Source organism: Poecilia latipinna, unplaced genomic scaffold (assembly GCF_001443285.1).
Source record: "Poecilia latipinna isolate Pla-1442-1.1 unplaced genomic scaffold, P_latipinna-1.0 Scaffold174, whole genome shotgun sequence".
In the NCBI taxonomy this organism is placed as follows: Eukaryota; Metazoa; Chordata; class Actinopteri; order Cyprinodontiformes; family Poeciliidae; genus Poecilia; species Poecilia latipinna.
This window is the reverse complement of record NW_015112790.1, coordinates 427,929-448,292: the sequence shown is the minus strand read 5'-3', so window position 1 is coordinate 448,292 and position 20,364 is coordinate 427,929. Positions and strand designations below refer to the sequence as shown.

General features: G+C 38.0%; 1 protein-coding gene across 12 annotated transcripts in view; it reads right to left on the bottom strand.

Moving 5' to 3' along the window:
• Positions 1–20,364, bottom strand: part of LOC106946065 (dedicator of cytokinesis protein 3) — a 164,636-nt gene that overhangs the window by 13,363 nt on the left and 130,909 nt on the right. For 7 of the 12 annotated variants that reach the window (XM_015030179.1, XM_015030167.1, XM_015030169.1 and 4 more), the window contains 28 exons: positions 19,578–19,666; positions 18,342–18,467; positions 16,087–16,211; positions 15,579–15,741; positions 15,317–15,423; positions 14,866–15,037; positions 12,872–12,969; positions 11,586–11,669; positions 11,274–11,374; positions 10,771–10,852; positions 9,705–9,875; positions 9,146–9,331; positions 7,553–7,745; positions 7,195–7,322; positions 6,498–6,644; positions 5,401–5,499; positions 5,141–5,235; positions 4,936–5,011; positions 4,692–4,792; positions 3,326–3,384; positions 3,007–3,155; positions 2,803–2,888; positions 2,616–2,642; positions 863–958; positions 640–700; positions 467–560; positions 240–388; positions 84–170 (listed from right to left, as the gene is read on the bottom strand). In XM_015030179.1, coding sequence (XP_014885665.1) covers positions 84–170; positions 240–388; positions 467–560; positions 640–700; positions 863–958; positions 2,616–2,642; positions 2,803–2,888; positions 3,007–3,155; positions 3,326–3,384; positions 4,692–4,792; positions 4,936–5,011; positions 5,141–5,235; positions 5,401–5,499; positions 6,498–6,644; positions 7,195–7,322; positions 7,553–7,745; positions 9,146–9,331; positions 9,705–9,875; positions 10,771–10,852; positions 11,274–11,374; positions 11,586–11,669; positions 12,872–12,969; positions 14,866–15,037; positions 15,317–15,423; positions 15,579–15,741; positions 16,087–16,211; positions 18,342–18,467; positions 19,578–19,666 — 3,151 coding nt within the window. The remainder of the gene's footprint in view (positions 1–83; positions 171–239; positions 389–466; positions 561–639; positions 701–862; positions 959–2,615; positions 2,643–2,802; positions 2,889–3,006; positions 3,156–3,325; positions 3,385–4,691; positions 4,793–4,935; positions 5,012–5,140; positions 5,236–5,400; positions 5,500–6,497; positions 6,645–7,194; positions 7,323–7,552; positions 7,746–9,145; positions 9,332–9,704; positions 9,876–10,770; positions 10,853–11,273; positions 11,375–11,585; positions 11,670–12,871; positions 12,970–14,865; positions 15,038–15,316; positions 15,424–15,578; positions 15,742–16,086; positions 16,212–18,341; positions 18,468–19,577; positions 19,667–20,364) is intronic. The other 5 variants (XM_015030175.1, XM_015030176.1, XM_015030171.1 and 2 more) reach the window with 4 other exon arrangements.

Here is a 20,364-nt window from a genome sequence, read left to right as displayed (position 1 = left end):
CTGTAATACATTCTGATATTGCTGAGGTACGATATTAATTACTAAGTTAGTTAATTATGGTCATGGTTTGTGTTGGAGCTCACCCGTATCCAGCTGAGGCTCTGGTAGTCGTAGAGAGACTCGTATTGGAAGGCCAGTTCTCTGCACAGAGGAATACCGTACTCCCAACACTGGAGGAAACACAGAGCATTGAATTAAGTCTCTGGGCATTTTTCTATAGGCCGAGTGTGAGAACGGACCTTTCCCTTGTTGAAATAGTGGATGACTTTGCGGCAGAGTCCTTCCTTTCGGTGCCACTCAGTCTGAGCAGGATAATGCAGGAACTCTTTAACTGGTCGCTCATCCCAGTGCAGCAGCTCCCAGTACAACAGCAGGGTGAATGCAGCCTCTGCACCCAATCAAAATGCATCAGTAACACATTTCTAACTTTTTATATGTGCATAATGTTGGTTAGACATTTTTGTACCAGTGTAGTTCTCAGCCTGCAGATGCATGTCACACAGTTTGTGGATGTAACGGATGTACATCTCCTCTTTGTTGATTTCAGACTTGTAGAAATTCTGCAGGACAAAAACAATCACTCTTCTTGTTAGTAAAAAAAAACATACAGAAAAGAATATGAGCTTGACTTAGTCTTACAAGAAGGTTCACTGTGCAGCCAATCTTCTTGTTTTCTGTTTCATCTCCTTTCATACAGTCCCTGAAAAAAAGGATCCCAGGATTTAAGGTCAAACCTATTGTTCAATAAATTTCTGATTTCTCTGGTGTGTTTTTTTTTTACAATGCTCTGTACACTGATTACAAAAAAATATTTTAAAAGCATGTGTTACCATGTGTTGTTAAAACCACTATAATATTTTACCTGTAGTCCAGCAGTCGCTCCATTAACCGCGTGACCGATGTAACAAATGAGATTCCTGTCTCTCTCCACGTCTCCTGCTCAATCTTCTCCAAAAGACTGAGAAGAAAACATGTAAGAATCAGGTAGATGTGCAAAACATAAACTGTTGTGTTTTTACAGGCTGGCGACACAATTAGCAAGCTGCTTATCATTTTGACTTTAGGAAATTATTTTGCATTTAAAACTCAAACATAACCTCCCTGCAGATGTGCTGTTCGGTTTTTCAAAACGTTTACATGAAGATGCACAAAAGTAAAGGGATTCCCAGAAAGCCCATGTTTAGTAATTAATGGAAAATATGAGCAGATTTCAGTTTATTACTTTTGACGGTGTTGAACTCAGAAAATATTGTTGTAAAGCATGTTTGGGTGTTAAGAATAACGATTTTTCTAATCTGGATATAAAAAAAACTAAGTTAAATGTAAAAGTGACCAAAGTATGAAACATAAACAAACCCCACAATTGGCTCTTTTATTATATTTTTAAGCAGAAAAGTGATTTAAAACCACAATATTTTGACTTTTACGTCAGACTTACTAAAACAGAAACCCCTAGCATAAATTAATGATGTGTAAAGGCAACATCTGGAAATCTCCCACAGTGATCATAGAACTGCTCTCTTAACCAAATATAGCTTTTTGTAGAAATAAAGTTAAACATGTGTAACCACTTCTTGGCAAGAGAGGAGGAACTGGATAAAATTACAACAAAAAACAACAAAGAAGAAACGGTAGGCGAGCTCCACGGAAGTAAAGAAGTAAGAAAGATGAACTTTGCCTCAAATACAGAAAACACTTTCTCTGTTGGAAACACTTTTTGCTCTAAGAACTGAGGTGTAGTAGAGGGAACCTCAGACGTCACACAAAGCTGAGGGCCTGGGGCAAAAGCCCCAGCTAACCTCCCCGCCAGAAGTGGATGTACCTGTTGTAATATAATGTTGATCAAATAAGAAAAGCATTTCTGTTAAAGCAGTTTTTACTCCTTTGTGTCCTCTTTCAGGACAACCTGCAAGCTCACGGATTGTTTGACCACAGTTATAGTCTGATTGTGTTCATTAGCATTTTAACTTCACTTCTATTCATGGGATTTTAAAGTTAAACATGTTTGCTAACTACAGATCAGAACATGCAAGAGTTTAAATACCATTTTTTCACTGAAGCTACAGTTTAAACCTTTAAAAAGTAAAGATAGCATGAATATGTGGAGAAAAGTGAGAGATAATTACTGTATGGTTTGGTAATTTGATAATTATTCTGGTGACTCAGGCGTTTTGAGGATTGTGATGAAGCATGGCCTTTTGCACCTCAGTGTAATAATGCTGGTCATAAATGGAGGAAAAACTACAATCAATGCTTGAATCCTGCAGGAATTTTATCGTTTTATGTTTTCATCACAAGTGTCCATTTACCTGTGTGGTAAATTACAGTCAGTCAATTACAGTCGAGCTAAGCTTGTAAAAGAGCGCTTTTTAATCCCTTCATAGGGTGCTGGTCTGTTAGGTCTTTAAGCTACTGACCTGAGTTAAGAAAATTATATAGAATTGATGATGAACATCATTTAATTTTCATCTTTTTTGTTTGCGTTACTCAGTCTTCCACCTGTGCAGATTACACAAGACTATAGGCTCACACCTCCAACATACAGACATCTTCTGGATAACATGTTAAACTTTTAATGTTAGCAGCATTGATCTCTGTGTATGTGATAAGGTTACCTGGGATAGGGCCCAAACAGCTGGGTTCTAGTCCCGCAGCAAAGAGCAAAGCAAACAGCAGAGAGGAGTGTTAGAGCAGAAGAACTGAGAGTTAATTTCTTTTATAACAGAGGAGAGTAAGAGAGAACAACAGGTTTAAAAACTTAGCCAGGTGGGAGTTAAAGCACAAACAAACTGTGTTCCTTACAGCAACCCGAACAGCTCTCTGTAGTTCTCGTCGCCCTTTCCCTCCGACACCAAACTGTCCAACTTGTCAATTAGTTCAGCTTCCACCTGAACATTCAAAGAGAAATAAACCAACTCTCTGTGTGCAGCTTTATAACAGAGCAGACCTGTGCTGCTTCTCGGATGTGACCATGGGAAATCTGAGTCTGCACATGTGTCTGCATACCTGTTTGAAGCTCCCATTTTTGCGCTGCTCCCAGTCCATCATGTCGTGAAAGATCGGGATCATGATGTTCCTCACCTCCACCTGCGGGACCAGCGTCACTCCGAGGAACGGTCCGATCATCCCAGGAATGAAATGGATCTTATTCTCCCCTAAAATCAACACATGCTTTAAAATCGTCTTCAATCAGGAAACAATTTATTCTATCAAGTGCAATTATAGTGAAAAAACATGTGACTCATACATGAGTTCATAAAGGCTGTAGGGAAAAGATTATTGATGTCCATTTAAAAGAAACATGGAAAATAAAAACAAATCTCACCCAAGTTCTGCCACATGTTGAAAAGTTCATAAGTCATCATAACTCTCATGTCGCCATACCTGCAATAAAAATAAGATCACTATTAATTAAACACCAATTACTTGACTGAATAAAAAGCCAAAACGCAGAATGAAACTGGCACAAACCACTTGCAATACCTAAACTCTCCACCAGGAGGTAGAAGAAAAATGTATTCAATATGGCAGGTTTTTGAGAAATTTGCTAATTAATTAAACACCAATTATTTGCTGGTTTATTTTTCTCAAATCCCATTTCAAATGCAGCTCAGAATGTTGCACAACATAATGCCTGATATTTATTTTTGGTTTAATAATCTTAAATCTTATATATGGCATCTTTCATATTAAATTGTTTTCTTGTACATAAAGATAGAACAAGAACTTGAGCTTGGAAATGCAAAACAAATTACCTCAAACTGAAAGCAAATTTTAGTACATGCTTCTTTACTGTGGGTACATATAAAGAAACATTAAGCACAGACATTTTCCTGTGTAGCTTGCGTTTTTCTTGAGCAGCTTGCAGTTTTACAAATGATGTGCAAAATATATTCAGCAACACGTTTACTTCATGAAAGGTAAAATTAAATCATCTTGTCTAAAAGCTGAAGGGATGGTCATGGTTTGTCTTGGTGGTTTTTCATGTGATTGGATAAAAAGCCACAAAGCAGAAAGAAACTCGCACGGCCACTTGTAATACCCAGACCCCCCACCAGAGGACAGAAGAAAAGTTCTGTAGTCAATGCTACAGCAGGTTTTTGAGAAATTTATTAACTCAGAGGTGGAGGTATCATAAATGTATATCAAAAATTATGTTGGTAGAAAATCGCATACTTTTTCAAACCTTATAAATAAAGTTACACAAACTCCTAATTATTAGTAGATTGCTCTGGTTTAATTTATGTGACACAATAGGTGTCACATAAAGCATTAATGTGTTGGTGATCCCAGAATTGAGCTAATTCATGGCTCTTTGCCATTTATTAAAATAAATTTCTTTATTTTAATGTGTGTTTAATGCCACAGTTCAGCCAGAGATGTTCAAACTGTGTCTATTAACCGTTTTCTTTCACAGTGTTTGAGGTGTTGCAAACAGAGGTGACGAGAATTAAACCAAATATGAAAACAAATCTGCCATTTTGGGAAAAAAAATAGATTTTCCCACATTAATGAAGAGTCTCAGTGAGGTTACACCACTCAGCTCAAATATAATGCAGCTCAAATATGTGAACATTTGCTTTCAGCAGGTTGAAACACATATTCAACTGTTATAATGTTTCACATTGTGTTTTAACTTTGTCTCTTTTTTATTGGAACATAGTTTGATTGTGTTTTGTGAATCTTCTCACTTGTCTAAGATCTTCTTCCTCTTAGCAGGACTCAGGTTCTCCAGCTGTAAACTCGGCTGGTTGATGTAGAGAACGGCCAAGCTGAAGTAGGAGTTCCACACCTGCTTATGCACACATACAGGCAATGAAGCACAGACTTTTCTTTAATACTATCCCACTTTGAGTTCTGTGTAAGTCTATTTAAATAAATGTTTCAATATGGGATGTAGAAGTTATACTCATAATAATATTTAAATGTGTGCACCTTGAAGTCAAAGTCTGTTTCAGCAAAGTTCTTGTGCAGCGCAGGAGCGAGTTGCTGAGCTGTGGTGAGGATGATGCTGCAGAAAGTGAGCACATATATTCCTTGTGTTAGCAGCTGCTTGGTTTAGTTTCAGGAACTAATATATATATATATATGTATTGATACTGATGTCTCCGCTGTCTAGCAGACTATTTTTGTCTCTTACTTGCTGGTGAGGAGCCTCATGATGTTCCAGTCGCGAGGAAAAATACTGAGCTTCATCAGATTTCTAAACACACACAAAATCTTCAACAAAAACTCCTGGGGGTCAAGAAAAGGGAAGTGTCAATGTTCCTCAAACAAAATCATTATTATTTTATCACCATAAAATTTAAAATATTTGAACTTCTTAACAGTTTGACTTGTCTTTGCTGCCGTTTGCATCAGATTTGTCATTGCTAACATGACTGCAGGATGATTTCGTACCTTGAGCTCGTCCTTGCTCTGAAAATTCTCCATCAAGTGTTGAAAGTGGATATCAGTCATCTGGCGGAGAAGCGAGAGGAGGCACGAGACGTACTCTCCCTGCCAGAAAGAAAGACAGCGACAGACATGTGAGCCAATCACATAGAAGCTGTTACCTCCGTAGCAGAGAACCAATCAGAGATAACAATAAGAGGCTCTTTTGTGAATAAAACAAAATCGTCAAAAGGTGCTGGATAGTAGCAAATATTCTTAATCAGGTAAACTTTGAAATTTACTTTTAATGTCCCAGAATGAATAGAAACATTTGTTCAATTTTCATAAAATCAGTAAAGATGATTCATTCATTTTCTGAGTGATGCTGTGGTTAATGCAACTAATAAATTGTTTTCTTTTGTTATCCTAATTTTTGTCTTCATTTCAACTTTTCTATTCCAAACACAGATTATTTTATATAGTTTGAGATCATAAAAAGGAACAAAAAGGAAAAGTGAACATGTAAGGTTCAGGCCAAGGAATGAAAATGAAAAATAATTGATAGATATGCAACAGTCACATGTCAACTTCATAAAGTTTTTATTTGTAAACAATTTTTAAATACATTTTATATCCATTTCACAATTTTGTGAAGATCTTCAAGAACTCCAATAAACTACATTAATGTTTTTGTTTCCAATATGACAAAATGTAAGAAGTTTAGGGATATGAAAACTTTTGAAAATCTGTATAATAGCTACAGGATGTGAGGGAGAGCATAAGAAACATTTTCAACACTTTTAATGCCAATATTGGAGCATGCAAGCATTCCCAACAGGGATAAGCGATTGGTGTCTAATCAGAAAAGTAATGATGGCAGGGGAATAATGACTGGATGGATTAGGAGAGGGCAATATGGAAAACTACTTAAATGTTTATTCTCTGGTGAATAGATTTAAATCTTAGTGCATCAAATGTCAAAACTAATCTAAATTATAGAACAGAAAAATAACCGGGGAAACCATGTTTAATATTGCCCAGTCCTAGCAGAGAGGCAGCATGACGAGGGGCAGGCCAGGGAAGAGGGCGGTGAAGGAGTAGTAGTCATATTGTTAGTTACTAACAGTGATCTCCGCGGTGCACTGCGGACAGCGTTGACCCCTTACCGCCTCCTGCGACTGGCTCTTGCTCATGATGGACAGAAGAGTCTGCAGGAGGACGTCCAACAGAGATTCCACCATCATCTCCACCTCTTCCTGCACCGACGTGTCCTGGAGGAAGAGACGAGGAGGAAACATGGAGTGAAGGGGACGGTTTGGAAAAAGGTTGAAAAGAAAGTGGAATTGAGGCAGAACAAAGGAAAGGGGAAAGAAAAGTATCCAAGACAAATACAAAATAACAAAAAAGGATTCACTGCATTTCCCCTTTTTGTAGATGTCAGGGAAGAAAAAACATTCAGATATTAATTAGCATATATGTGTAAAAGATCATCCCCATAACTCTCTCAGTATCAATTGAAAAACAATGATGTCTTTTGGAAATTGGTAGCAGGAAATACGAGCGCACAGTTTGTAGAAATATTTAAAACCTAAACAAAGTAAAAATCTTTATTGCTCCCTTCAGGAAGCTTTTCTGGCTTCGGTGATACTTTAGATTTAGATAAATCTCCCAAATGAGCCTAATAAGTTCACCACTGTTTAAAAGTTTGTGACTTTTTTAGAAAATGATGTGGACTAAAATAATTTATCCTCAGACTTTAATGACATGAGAGACAACTTGGATGAACGTTCTGCATTATACTCATGTGTCTACATGGGTTACCAGTGAGCTGCTCTTGATAATGGAGAAAATGGAGCTGAGTATCCCTGAACAGATGAGCAGTTCTTTCTGTTGCCTCAGATGAAGATGGATGTGATGCAGGACAACTGGGAGCAGAATCCTCCGAGACTCTGGAGGCAAACAAGTTAAAGATTACTCATTGACAAATAAATAGATTCAGTTTACAGAATGATTTCATATATTATTTGAAAACAACAATTCATAAACAAATCTGAATTTGATGGTTTCCAAAGGATCTTTTTTTTTACTTTTTTCCTAAAACATTTACATCTCCTTCTTGTTATGGAGAAAAATAAATCAGAAGAAAACTAAAATTAGGCTGAAAACTACAAGCCGTTACCAGGGAAAGAGAAGAGCCTGCTATCCACAGTTCGAGCGATGGACTGCAGCTTCACCACGTCCATCGATTGTCCAATATGCACCGTTGATGGCATGCTGCCCAAGGTCCCACGCACAAACTCTGCCACCTCCTGCACCGTGAACATCTGCAGCAGCTCGTCAAAGATGGCAGGGAAGGAGTTTAACAGCGCCGCCTAAAGAAGAAAAACAGGAAAAATGGAACAAGTGAGGAAATTAGGAGGATATTCAGATGACAGCACAGGTGAGGGTCGGGAAGATGAAGATTTATGTTAGAAAGAGAACAAGGAGGTTAATGGTGTCAGTTTCAGTGAATGTAATGAGAGAAAGGTGTCCATGATTCTGTAAAACAACCAAACAGAGCAGAATTGAGTCACCTTGAAAAGCTGATTCCCAAAATGAATCTTTTCATCACAACTCAGGTGTGCAGCTCATGTATGTGTGTCCCAATCCACAACATGATAAGACTCATCATAAAATGTGTTGGTTTTCAAATGGGCATTAAATATGCATAAGCCAAAAATAAATACAAATTACCTTTATTTTTGTATTGATTTTCTACATTTTGCAAAAGAACTACTCACCTGTTTTAAAAAGGCACACAAGGAGTGAAAAAAGAGTCAACTTACAAAGGCATCTCACAAAATAAAATAAGGGAAAAAACTGTAAACCTGCAGGGAAAAAAGACAAAGATTTACCTGTATGGGTAGAAAACAAAGACACATAAACTGAGCTAAGTGGTGACCCTTGACCCTCCAGCAGTCACTGACTTCTTTATGTAAATAACTAAAGCTGCTGATAGAAATTAGGATACTTTAGGTTCACATTTTTTGCTTTCTCAGTTGCTGAAGTCAAAATTTGAGGTTGAGTAAACTGGATTTGAACATGACTCAGGAGATGTAAAGTTCATAAATCTGTTCACGCAGCTTCAACAGTCCAAATGTGCACAATAGTCAGGATTTTAGCCTTTTTCGTGTATCTAAATTGTCTGTATTAACACTAGTCTGATCACTTCAGATAAAAAACTTCAGTCAAAAGCAAATCTTGAACTACTCTACAGGGATAATTGCCAACTATTAGCTCAGCTCAAAAACAGATTTACTTGTTACTCTTGAATCATTCTACAGTATCTGTGTATTTTAAATTTGAAAAACATAAATCTTTTGGTGATCTTTTAAACTGGTGATACTAGTAGGTCTCCATGTTTTTTGCAGATCTTTCAACATTTTTCTTTTACTGCCCTTTACTTACTTTCTCTTTCATATCTAATAGTTTTAAGTTATTTTTTCTTCTATATTCACTGAGGATAATGTGACTTGGAGGGGAAGACTTGTTAGTTGTTGCTGTTAGAGGGAATGTATTAACATAGGTGAGCATGGTGTAATGGGTTTTGTGTAACAGTGGGCATGATTTGTCAGTGCAGAACAAACATGACTGTGTTGGAATATGTGAAACCAAACATGATGTGTGTGTTTGGTGCTTTATTAGGCTCACAAACAGCTCAAGACATGAACAGGAACTCTGGGCTTCACACAACAAACTGGGAGTTGCTGCTTTCTTCCAAACGTCTACTTACTGACAACGAAGGCGGCCGCAGAGCGTTGGAGCTCCAGGCCTGAGAGCAGCTAGATGGCCCGCCACCAGGAACCTGCCCTGGGACGGGGGCCTGGATCTGGCCCAGGGCAGAGACTAGAGCTAAGGGGCCCGCAGGCCCAACGCAGGGGCCTGGAGTCTGATTGGGGCCGGGGCAAGGCTGTGAGCCCTGTGGTGTGCGGGTAAGAAGGAGGTCCAGGGGAAAACATCAGGACCCAATGGAGGACAGTTAGAGGGGATTGAAAAAGAAGGTGATGCGAATAAGCAGGGAAAGTAGAAAAAAGGTGTAAAAGGAGAAAAAGTTAAATTAAAAGCAACTAATGCAAAACAGCTGGGGTAGAAACTCTACAATAACACAAGTCAAACTAAATAAACATTTATGGCACTAGATGTTATAAAAGCAAATTAAAGTCTTGTGTAAAGCATAATGAAATAAGCTGAATAAATGAGTGAAGCAGTGACATTCAGTTCATTTAAAAGAATGAAAGATTTGAAGTAAAAAGGCAGTGTTCAGTTTGTGCGTTAAAAATGTTTCCCCTCACCTGAGTGAATATGAGGGTCTCTGAGTTGCGGCTGTCCAGGCTGAGGACGAAGCGGATGGACTGAAAGAGTTCCTGGATGCTGATTCGAAACTGCTCCTCCTCCATCCCGCAGGTGGCCCGCGAGTAGAGGATCCTAGACTGGATGATGAACTTGAACAGATACTCCAGAGCCTGATAACAGTTTGATGTTTAGGACAGAAAAACATATGTGAGATACTTAAATATATATATATAGCTTGAATAATATGTAGAAGTTTGCTTCAAAAATAGGAATACATTAAGTAAACAGTTAACAAAATTATCCTCATAGTAAAAATGTGGTTTCAATCTAGGTTGTAGATGAAGAAAATTGGATTTGAATGAACTACAACTCAAAAGAAATGCAGCAGACTGAATCCAGTTGTTTTCATTTAACTGCAGTATGTTGAGCATAACCTTAATAAGAAGGAAACATCACAAATGAGTTTATACACAGTTTGTAAAATAAATTAAAATCCTGTAACAAACACAAGCTAAAAACAGCTGAAGCACACAGAGACTTCAAAAAGACAAATTAAGAATTAGGAGCCAAAGCTGCAGAATATGTCAAAACTATTCTCAATAATTCATGTCGTCCACTTCTACATGACAGTGTGACTCATTTGAGATGGATGTTTGAGTCTGGTGAATATTTCAAACTGCTCAGCAGCTTTGTTGAATGAAAGTGGTACAGTCTGCAGGGCCTACAAAAATGGTCCATCTATTTTAAAATAAATGCTTGCTATTCTTTGTCAGCAGACAGAGCAAGGACACAGATATAATATAATCCTAAATAAAACAGAGCATTTATTTTCTTTGTTTTTGGCTTGGTTTGGTTTAGGAAAAGCATATTATTTACAGAAACTGTACAAATCAACAAACGACAAGCTTGGTTACAATGGAGCATGTAAACATATTTGACAACTTACAGAACTGCATTTACTTTTCTTAGATCTCATTTATTTAATGTAACACGTGAACTGCTTTATGGGTGGTTCTACTTTGACAATCGGAGGTATAAAAGCTGTGAGTTTCTGCTCGTTCTTACCCTCATCGCTTCCTGAATGTGGTCCTGTCTGACCACCTCTGCAGAGCGGTCCATGTACCATTTCAGACAGCGAATCAGCTCTCTGGAAAAACAAACAATAGTCACAGCACTTGTCTTCACAACAGCGGTACAAAAGCTACACTCACATGCTGTTATTGCGTGGTGCAATTAATTTATCAAACCAGGTGGCCAAGTAATATCTCTCAGTAAACACAACTTCACTTAATCAGAGGAAGTTGACTTTGACTATTAATTTTTATTTCATTTTCAACTGCTTGATTTAGTAGATCTTTGCGACAAAGAAGAAACGCTTAATTAAAAAACTTGAAGTATTTTATAAATAAGCCAAACTTTCTCAGCTCAATGAAATTTAATTTCCATCTCTTGCAGTGTCTCATTGTCATTATTGCAAGTATTTTTTCAGATCATCAGTTTGGAGAATAGATCATGTTTTCACCCTTTGTTGAAGGAACACAGTTGGAGCCAGAGGCAGAAAAACTCACTTGTAGGCCAGAGCTCCTGCAAAGTGTTTCTGGATATATGTGTCCATCACCGGCCTGAAGTGGTAGTATTTACTGTCCCTGAGCAAGTTAATGATAAAAACCTGGAAGACAGAGATAAATCTGTTAATAAAGTATTAATAATAATTATAAATAATAAGCAATAAGCTTTGCAAAAGGTAAGAGAAAAATGAACAGAAGATAAATAGTTGTACCAAATGTTGAAGCAAACTGTATATTTTAACATGTTTATATAAAATCACAGAGTCTTTACTCAAATCTAATTGCTTTATTTCCTTTAACAAACCATCTTACCAATGACTGGAACACAAGGGGTCCATATTTATCTGTGTTGTCATCCAAGATGGAGAATAATGTGTCCAGAATATCCTGAAGAAACTGTAAAAAACACAAACAAATAGTAACATGTTTCTCTGCAATCAAAAAGGCAGGTGCTTGGGTTCCCTGATGAACGTCGCGATCCGGCATGCTAATGGAAAAACAAGGAAATGATCTGCTTTAACATGAAACATAAAGTGGGCAGATCTGAGGAGGGTCCTGGTGAATTCAAACTTCTTCCATTTCCAAAAAAAGTGTAGCTTTTCTAAACTCTTAATGTTTTTTCGTCCTTCAACAGATCAGTGATTTGATAAAGTCTGATGTTGGATGTCTACAACAAGTTTCTTTGAATTCATGGCAGATTTTTGGTATGATACACAATGTCAACTACAACTTGTACAATCATTTTGAAGCACGATCAGTGGAAATCAAAATGCATCTGAGCTCAACTTTGAGTGTTTCACCAAAGGGTGTGAATACTCATGTGTCTATTATGTTTTAATGTTTACATTTCTTACAAAAAAAATGAAAACTATGCAAAGCTCTGATTCAGAAAAACTCTAAAATATAACAAAAAGAGGAAAAAAAGCAAATGATGTGAAGACTTACAATGAGCATTAAACATATAATAAAAACATGAATAAGTTGATATGATAGTAGTGTAGTCTGCTGGGAGCTTTGTTTATCTACAGTGGGTCAAAATGTTGAGTTAGTGTTGACTGCAGACTGATACAAAGGTCACTGTAGGAGTATTTGCAGAGAAACACTGAGTGAACATGACAGCCAGATGGTCTTCAACAAGCCAACATCAATACAACTTCAAAAGAATTACTTCAATCTTTACAAAACTGTAAAAAAAATAAAAAAATAAATAAAGTACAGTCAAATTAAACTGGGTTGAAATGTGCTGCCAACATTTTCACACCTCAGATGATGTGAGCTGTCAAACAGTGAAAATCATTATCCTTTAACAACACATCTGGGACAAGGGCAGCCTATTATCACCTGGGGGACATCACACTACAGCAGGGGAAGCCAGTGAGCTGAACCAAATAAAAGACAAAAGAAAGCTGTTAATCTGTCAGGCTAAATGGAAAATAAAAAAATAGGACTGACATACTACAGAAATGATACTTAGTTGCAGTTTCTCACTGCTGGAACCACAAACGTCATGATCATAAGACAAGTTATTTGGATGTAATAAGAATTATGGGCACAAACAGAGCTTTCCTCCTCCCTTTTGTTGTCACAGTGAACCTCACCTTGACTATTTCTTCACCACTGACGTGTCGCAGACGCCCAAGGATGTCCATGACCCGGTCAGGATGGGCCTTCCACTTAAGGAGAGCCAGGAGGTCCACTGAGAAAATAATGGAAACATAATAAACACAATGATGAAGTGACCCAATGAAATACTGATTATGACATGGTTGGATTAATAACTTTAGACAGAATCAGGAAAATATGACAACTCAAAAAGTATTTAAAGTAAACAAATATGTTGAGCTGTGAAGAGGTGGTTTGCCTTTACAACATGTTAGCAGTTTATTGCCAGCTATAGAAACCTTCCCCATATGCTGCGTCACCAAGTCTAGCTGAGGATCTACTACTTTGTAAATTTGATTGCTGGTCCTGCACACCTCACACAGAGCCCCCCCCCCCCAAACTTCCCACCAACACCACCTTAAACATCCACATCCCTCACCACTGCCGGCTCTACAGATCACAGATGATGATGAGAACTGGGTCTTCCAGTGTCTGAGTGTGTAGAAGGCCCAGGTCCATTAGGAAACTCCCCTTTCTTAACAACTTGACCCCATCTTCACTGATATCTTTAATTCTCTCAGACTGTGTGAGGTTTCCATCTGCTTAAAAAGCTCCACCATCATCCCAGTCCACATAAACACACCATCACAGGATTAAATGACCACAGGCCTGTTGTGCTGACGTCTGTGGTCATGAAATCCTCTGAGTGCCTGCTGCTGAAGCATCTGAAAGACATCACAGGCTCCTTTTTGATCCCCCTGCAGTTTGCTTACCAGACCGACAGACTGGTAGAGGTTACAGTCAACCTGGCTCTACACTTTGTCCTGTGCCACCTCGACCATCCAGGGGCATAAACAAGGATCCTGTTTATTAACTTCAGCTCTGCCTTCAACATTATCAAGTTAGAAATCCTCCACCAGAAGCAGCAACAGGTTAGGCTGGGAAGCATCTTTTCCAGCTTAACATCAACATCAGTATGATCTTTCCCCACTCCTCTTCTTCATGTATAAAAATGGCTGCACATCAACCGATCCATCTATAAAATAAGATTTATAAAATTCCTGAATGTTGACACCACTGTCATTACTCTGATCCAGTACAGTGATGAGTCTGCACACAGAGAGGAGGTGGATAGGCTGGTTCACTGGTGCAGTCAGAACCACCTGGAGCTAAACCTAATAAAGATGACGGGGGACTTCAGGAGAAACCCCCACCCCCTGCCCTACAACACTGTCAACTGTGGATAATTTCCAGGTCCTAGGATCTGTTTTCCAGTTTTCTCAGGAACCCCGACCGTCCTCACACATCCACTCCATCTAAAAGAAGGTCCTGCATAGATTTCTGCTGGTCAGCTACTAAACTGTCCTCTTCCAGTCTGTCCTGCATGTCTGTGTGGTTTGGCTCATCCACTGTACAATAGAGGTCCAAACTGCAGCAAACAACTTGGTGTCCCTGTGAGGATCATCAGGACTGACATTCCCTCTGTTCATAACCTGTTCAGGTCTCAGGCCAGTATTTAGGTCAAGCCATCCTCTGGTCGGTGCCACAGAGCGCTATAGCAAAAACTAGCCGTACAGAGACAGTTTCTATCCCCAGGTCATCTGTCTGCTGAACTCAATGAATACCTCACAGGGTAGTCAGCTTCTCAGCTGGAAACAAATACTGGTGAGAAGTATCCTTATTTAATAAGCGTTTTTGTTATATATTGTAGCGTGCTGTTTGTGACTATATTTTGATTATAATGTGAGCGATGAAAACTGAAGTCACATTCTTTTGTTATATTTGAGGCCTTAGTGCCTTATTTCAGAACATATTGAACAAAATTATGCTAAGCATCGACACTGTGGATGTTTAGTAGGCCTACTATGAAAAGATTCTGTTTCCCTGTAAAACTGAGATGTTTTTAATGTATTTATTAAAATTTTTTATAACTGAAGGAAGATTTAATTTTCTGATAGCGGATTTAAAAGCTACTGGATTAACCGGTTACCGTTCTGAGTGAGTTTGGTGGAGGAAAGCTGCGTGGCGATCCAGAATGTCTCCTTGGTGCTTCGCTGGAAGATGAGGCTGGACGGGATGTTGGGGCAGCTGTTGAAGTCGTCCTTACAGCATGGAAGGCCAAGATACAGGGCGTGGTTACTGAAGGTTGTGTTCTCATCACACTAAACCCACAAAGAAGAAAAAGAGGATGAAAAGGTAGAGAAATTTAAAAACAAGTGCTCTTGTTTTAATGCCGATTTAAATTTCAACTAATAAAATCAAAAGAAATCTGATTCACTTTTTTAATCTAACGCGTGTATTTTGACAGTTTTCACATTTTGAACTGGTCAGTATAGTGAAAGCCTGGAAGTGCAAAAGAACTGTATATTATTTCCAGACTAAAGTCTATAATAGAAGAAGATGATGAACAAACGTATGAGTAAGCAGCGTTTTTCTCTGACCTTGTAGACGTACAGCTCATGGCTCTCGTCAGATAATGTAGTTCCATCCTCTCTCATCAGAGGGGTGAAGGCAAAGCCATAAAGTTTTTTCTCTCCTTTATCTTTTGCTGTACAGTGAGAGAAAACAGGGAGGAAATAGAAATGTAAAAGGAGAGAAGCAATGAAAGTTTTACTGCCAATAATATGTTTCACAGTCTTATTTATAACACGTTTCTCACTGCCAGCTCTGTTAACCCACTGAGGGTACGCATAACACACTCACTTGAGCAATGTCTGAACTCAAAGCGGAGGTGGGAGCCTCTGAAACGATCGATGGGAATCGGCAGCTTGATCACTTCACTCCAGCGAGGGCTGTTGTTGTGGTAAAGGACAAAGGAGCGATACTCCGGGATGTTGGGCTCCCCTGAACCCAGACTGATGCAGTCCTGCAGGGGGAGCCAGAGAGTTTGTGCAAACAGACAAACAAACATGAAAAAAGATGCAACAACTGCAGTTTTAAGCAGCTCATTTTTAGATGTGTGAGGTATTGTTGATTGGGAGCAGTAGGTTGGATAATGTTAAGTATTTAAATATATTTATTGGTTGAATTTTAAACATAATTCTACCCCCAGAACATCTGTCTGCTGAACTCAATGACGGAGGTAAAAAGAAGTTTGAGGTTAATTGCGGAAATGCTGTTTCTTTCATCCATTGCAAGTTGCTGTTATCTCCTCTTCTTACATTACTGATATCAAACTGAGCAGCATATGTATGTAGGATCACTTTCATACCTTCAGCACTTCCCCATCTGCGTAGATGACATACATGGTCACTTCGATGTTTTTCTGAACACTCTTCCCTCCTCTCTCGAAGTCTCCTCGCTCCAGAGTCAGGTACAGGTCATTACGGACGTCGCCTGATTCCAGGAAAGGATACAAAAACAACAATTATAATAACATACAATTAACCGTTTCAGTCTGTTCATATTTAAAAACTATAAAACATATTGTCAAATACAAAGACAGGGTCTAAAGGACACACGTGTCCTCAAGCACAGACTAAATCTCAGACACATTTAAAGCTGAATATCTTTAACGTACAGAAGACAAATGACCTGTGTTATCCTGTGTGGATTCATTTGTCATTTTAAGCTCGTCCTTACAGAGGAGGTGTCACCTCCAATACATCAGGTTGGGCGTTAAATACTCACTCCATCTCTGCCGGAGGGGAGGAGTGCTTACTGTGTGTGAAAGAGGTGTGAAAGACCCTTTGGCATGTTGTGTTTTTTACAATACAGCCCTGCTGTCTCTGCTTTAGAGGACAGGTTCAGGGTTAATGTGCTTATTTGGGTAATTTCTGAAAATATAACACAGTAAGTTGGGGGATAAATGTTAAATTCTCATTATAAATACACATAAAACAAAATAGGAAGGATCTGATGCCACAGACACGGCTGTGTTATTCCATGTGAGAGAAGCTAAGTGCAGTTTAAGTGCACCTGAAGGCTAAGATTGTTTGTTGATATATTTTAAGATTAAAATCAGTATATGGAAGTTATCAACAAATTAACAGGTCAGAATGAAAATATGTGCTCCATAAACCCGCAAGACGAGGGTCACAATAGTATGTGACAGACAGGATGCCACTTGTGTTAGCAAAATGTTTGTCCTGTAGGACAGAAGGTTTGACTGTCTAGTAAATTAAAAGCCCACATATCTGACGGAGGATATTTATACATTAGTAAGAACCTTGAAAAACAGAGACTTTACTAGAAAGTCACTTGATGCATTCATAAGAAATCCACTGAGGTCAAACATATTTACATGACCTGTCATAGTTACGCGTCGATCTCATATTTCATTCATGCTGCAGGAGCATGCATGGATTTATTATTTTTCCCTTCTCACTGTGGTGAAGCTTCATAAAGTCGTGTTAAAATGAAACAAAGACAGGGCAGTACTTGTTGAGTCTAAAGTACCATTGAAATTGTTTCTGCATTTTGATGAAGAACATCTGTGAAACATCTCAAACGTTGTTGATGTTAATGTTTTGTTACAAAAAGGAAGCAACAAAAGCTGAACTCAAAATGTAAACTGAGCAGCTCAAGTCTTGGAATAAATGAACCAAGTTATTAAAAAACAATGCAGTCTTTTGTGAGACTTGAGCAATATAAAATGTCATGTAGTGCCTTAGGTTTTGACTGAGGATTATGTTTGGGTCGTTGCACAAAGCTATTTGTAGATACCAAATGTATGCAAACAGGAGTTCTTCTAATTATCAAACAAAATACAGAGGCACATTTATTCTGAAAACAGCTCACCTGGGGAAATGGCATTTATCTAAACTGGGAGTTTGTCCACACATTTAGGGGAAAGCCAGCCCCATTTAATATGTGTTTATATAAGTTTTAACCAGAGCAAATTTAAATTTTAAAGGGAACTTTTGCATTCTTTCAGACAGCATGAAAACATATTTTCTGTTGAAAGCTTTGTGTAATTTTGATGCAAAGGAAGTTTTACGAAGTAATCATTTTGAAACTTGATATCAAAGAGATTTATCTAGTCAGAGGTTTTGTAGGTTTTAAGAAAAGGCTTGTCAGGTTCATCCGCTACAGCTAGATTGATAAAATCAGCAACCTGGTGCAAGAAGTGATGTAAATTGCTCAGATCCATTGACCTTGACAGGCATTATTGATCCTATGTGTATTTAGCGCCGTCTGCTTCAAGAATCTAGTGCCGAAACAAAGCAAATGCTGTTAACCGTATTTACACCATCAACCCATTTCAAATCCATGCAGAGACGATGCTGGCACAAACTGATGCTAATATTATAAGCTCTGAAAAGACATCAAATGTAAGAGGTTCATTTTTTAAATTAAGTTGTATTACTCAAAATACCCTTTCCAAAAGTCAAATTTGGAATTCTTTCACTTCTAATATTTCCCTGATGTTGATTATTGTGCTGTGCTCAGACAGAACCTAAAAATAAAACAAACAGTGTGGGTGGACACGTGTTACTGGAGCACATTGTGCAGGATGTGACTCACCTGGCATGATGACATCTGGGAATCCCAGTTTCCGAGTGATGGCTACCCCCCTGCTAAAAATGAGAGGGTTTTCTCTGCGGACCTGCTCCATGTCACCTCTGAGCAGCTGCAGGGAGATGATCAGTCCTGCAGGATTTCATGAGGAGAAGACTTGAGAATAAGTAACTTCACAGAAAAATAAGAGAGCAGAACAAAAGCAGAAATAAAAGAGAAAAGGATGAAAGGCATATGTAAAGAAAAAAAAAATCTTGGCCAATTAATTTCTAAAGAAGAGCAAAAATAGCTGCATTTCTGCTCTTAAAAACACAAGCGCAAACCGAAATTAAATACACGAGTAATTACTTAATTGCTTTTATACAGCCGGTTTTAATTCTCAGATCTGAGAAGAACTCCACAGATTTCACTGAGGCAGTCTCAAATGACATTTCAGATCGAACCAACCACAAAGTTCAGTTAAAATGTGTCACACTTTGTGGCCACAGGAGCTCAGGGTGTAACTGCAGGTCAGGCTGAGTCTCCTACAGAGAAACCAATTAAGATGATTTTCCAGCTGATGTCAAAGAGATGACATCTATGAATCAGTCAGACGATGTTAAGGAGTTTCTCCTGGGAGGCATACATATATTTTTCTAACTTTCTGGCTTCTGTGTGCATTAGTTTAAAACACTTTAACTAAGAGCAGTGTCCTCATGGACCAATTTTCTTACAGAAAAGTGGTTTGAAAGTGACAGCAAGGGGTTAATTTAGTTCATTATTTACTTGCCATTTAGCCTGCTTACTGTTTTACATTGGGAATTCATTTTTTCACAAATGCATAAGACTTGATATAACAAGAATATGCAAGAAAGAGGAAAAAAATAAATTTGTGATCCATAGGAGAAGCAAAACACAGTTTTAAAATATGAATTAAGTATTTTAGATGTGAACACAGTTCAGCCGATAAAATAGTGAACATGCTTCTTTTTTGTTATGTTTCTCTGAATTAATATTAAAAACTTGGAAAGTCATTAAAAAAAAGATCGAATCAAAAATAATAAAAACACAATGCAGTGTGCCCAAACTTAATGGTGGATCAGTATTCAAACATTTTCCTTGACCTCCTAGAGTGGAGATCAGGAAGACCATTGATGTGAGCTTCTACAGTTTGCAGTTCAGTCAAGACGGTTTCCGCTGGCGGCTATTAATGCACATTAAAATATATTTTGTGTTTTAACTACTAAAATAGCTCGTCCCTACCGTAGTTAGTGCTGGGCGCTGTGTATTTGGTGCTTGACTTCCGGATGATGTTTTCATGGATCTGGTACCACTCGTTCTCATTGTTACACCTGGAAGCCAAAAACAAATGCTGCTGTACCAAAGTGTAAAAAATATTAGAAGAGAAAACAGTTTGACAACAAGAAAAAAAAAAACCTTCAGTAAATGATAACTGTGGCTGAGAATGAACTTTTCCACTTCCTACTGCACCAAAACCTTAATGTTTAGTGTACATCTTAAACATAGTCTTATTATTTAGACCACATATGTCAAACTCAAGGCCCGGATGTAATGCGCAACTACGTATTATTCAGGTGGATGAAAAAACATAAATGAACCATTTTTAATTTTAAGGTGTTGATTTTATTTTTGAACCCTTATTTATTGTGAAGTGTTGATTTTATTTTTGAACCCTTATTTATTTTGAAGTGTTGATTTTATTTTTGAACCCTTATTTATTTTGAAGTGTTGATTTTATTATTGAACCTTTTTTTAATTGTAAAGTGTTGATTTTATTTTTGAACCCTTATTTATTTTGAAGTGTTGATTTTATTTTTGAACCCTTATTTATTTTGAAGTATTGATTGTCTGAAGGACCTTACACATGAATTGCCCCATATGGGGTTTGAACCGATGACCTCAGGATTACCAGCACGGTGCTCTAAACTGCTGAGCTAACTCACCTACCTTACAAACTGTTGAGTTTCCATGGATTTAAGAAGAACTGACATGATCTTACCACAATGAAGATTTGATAAAAGTGCTTATA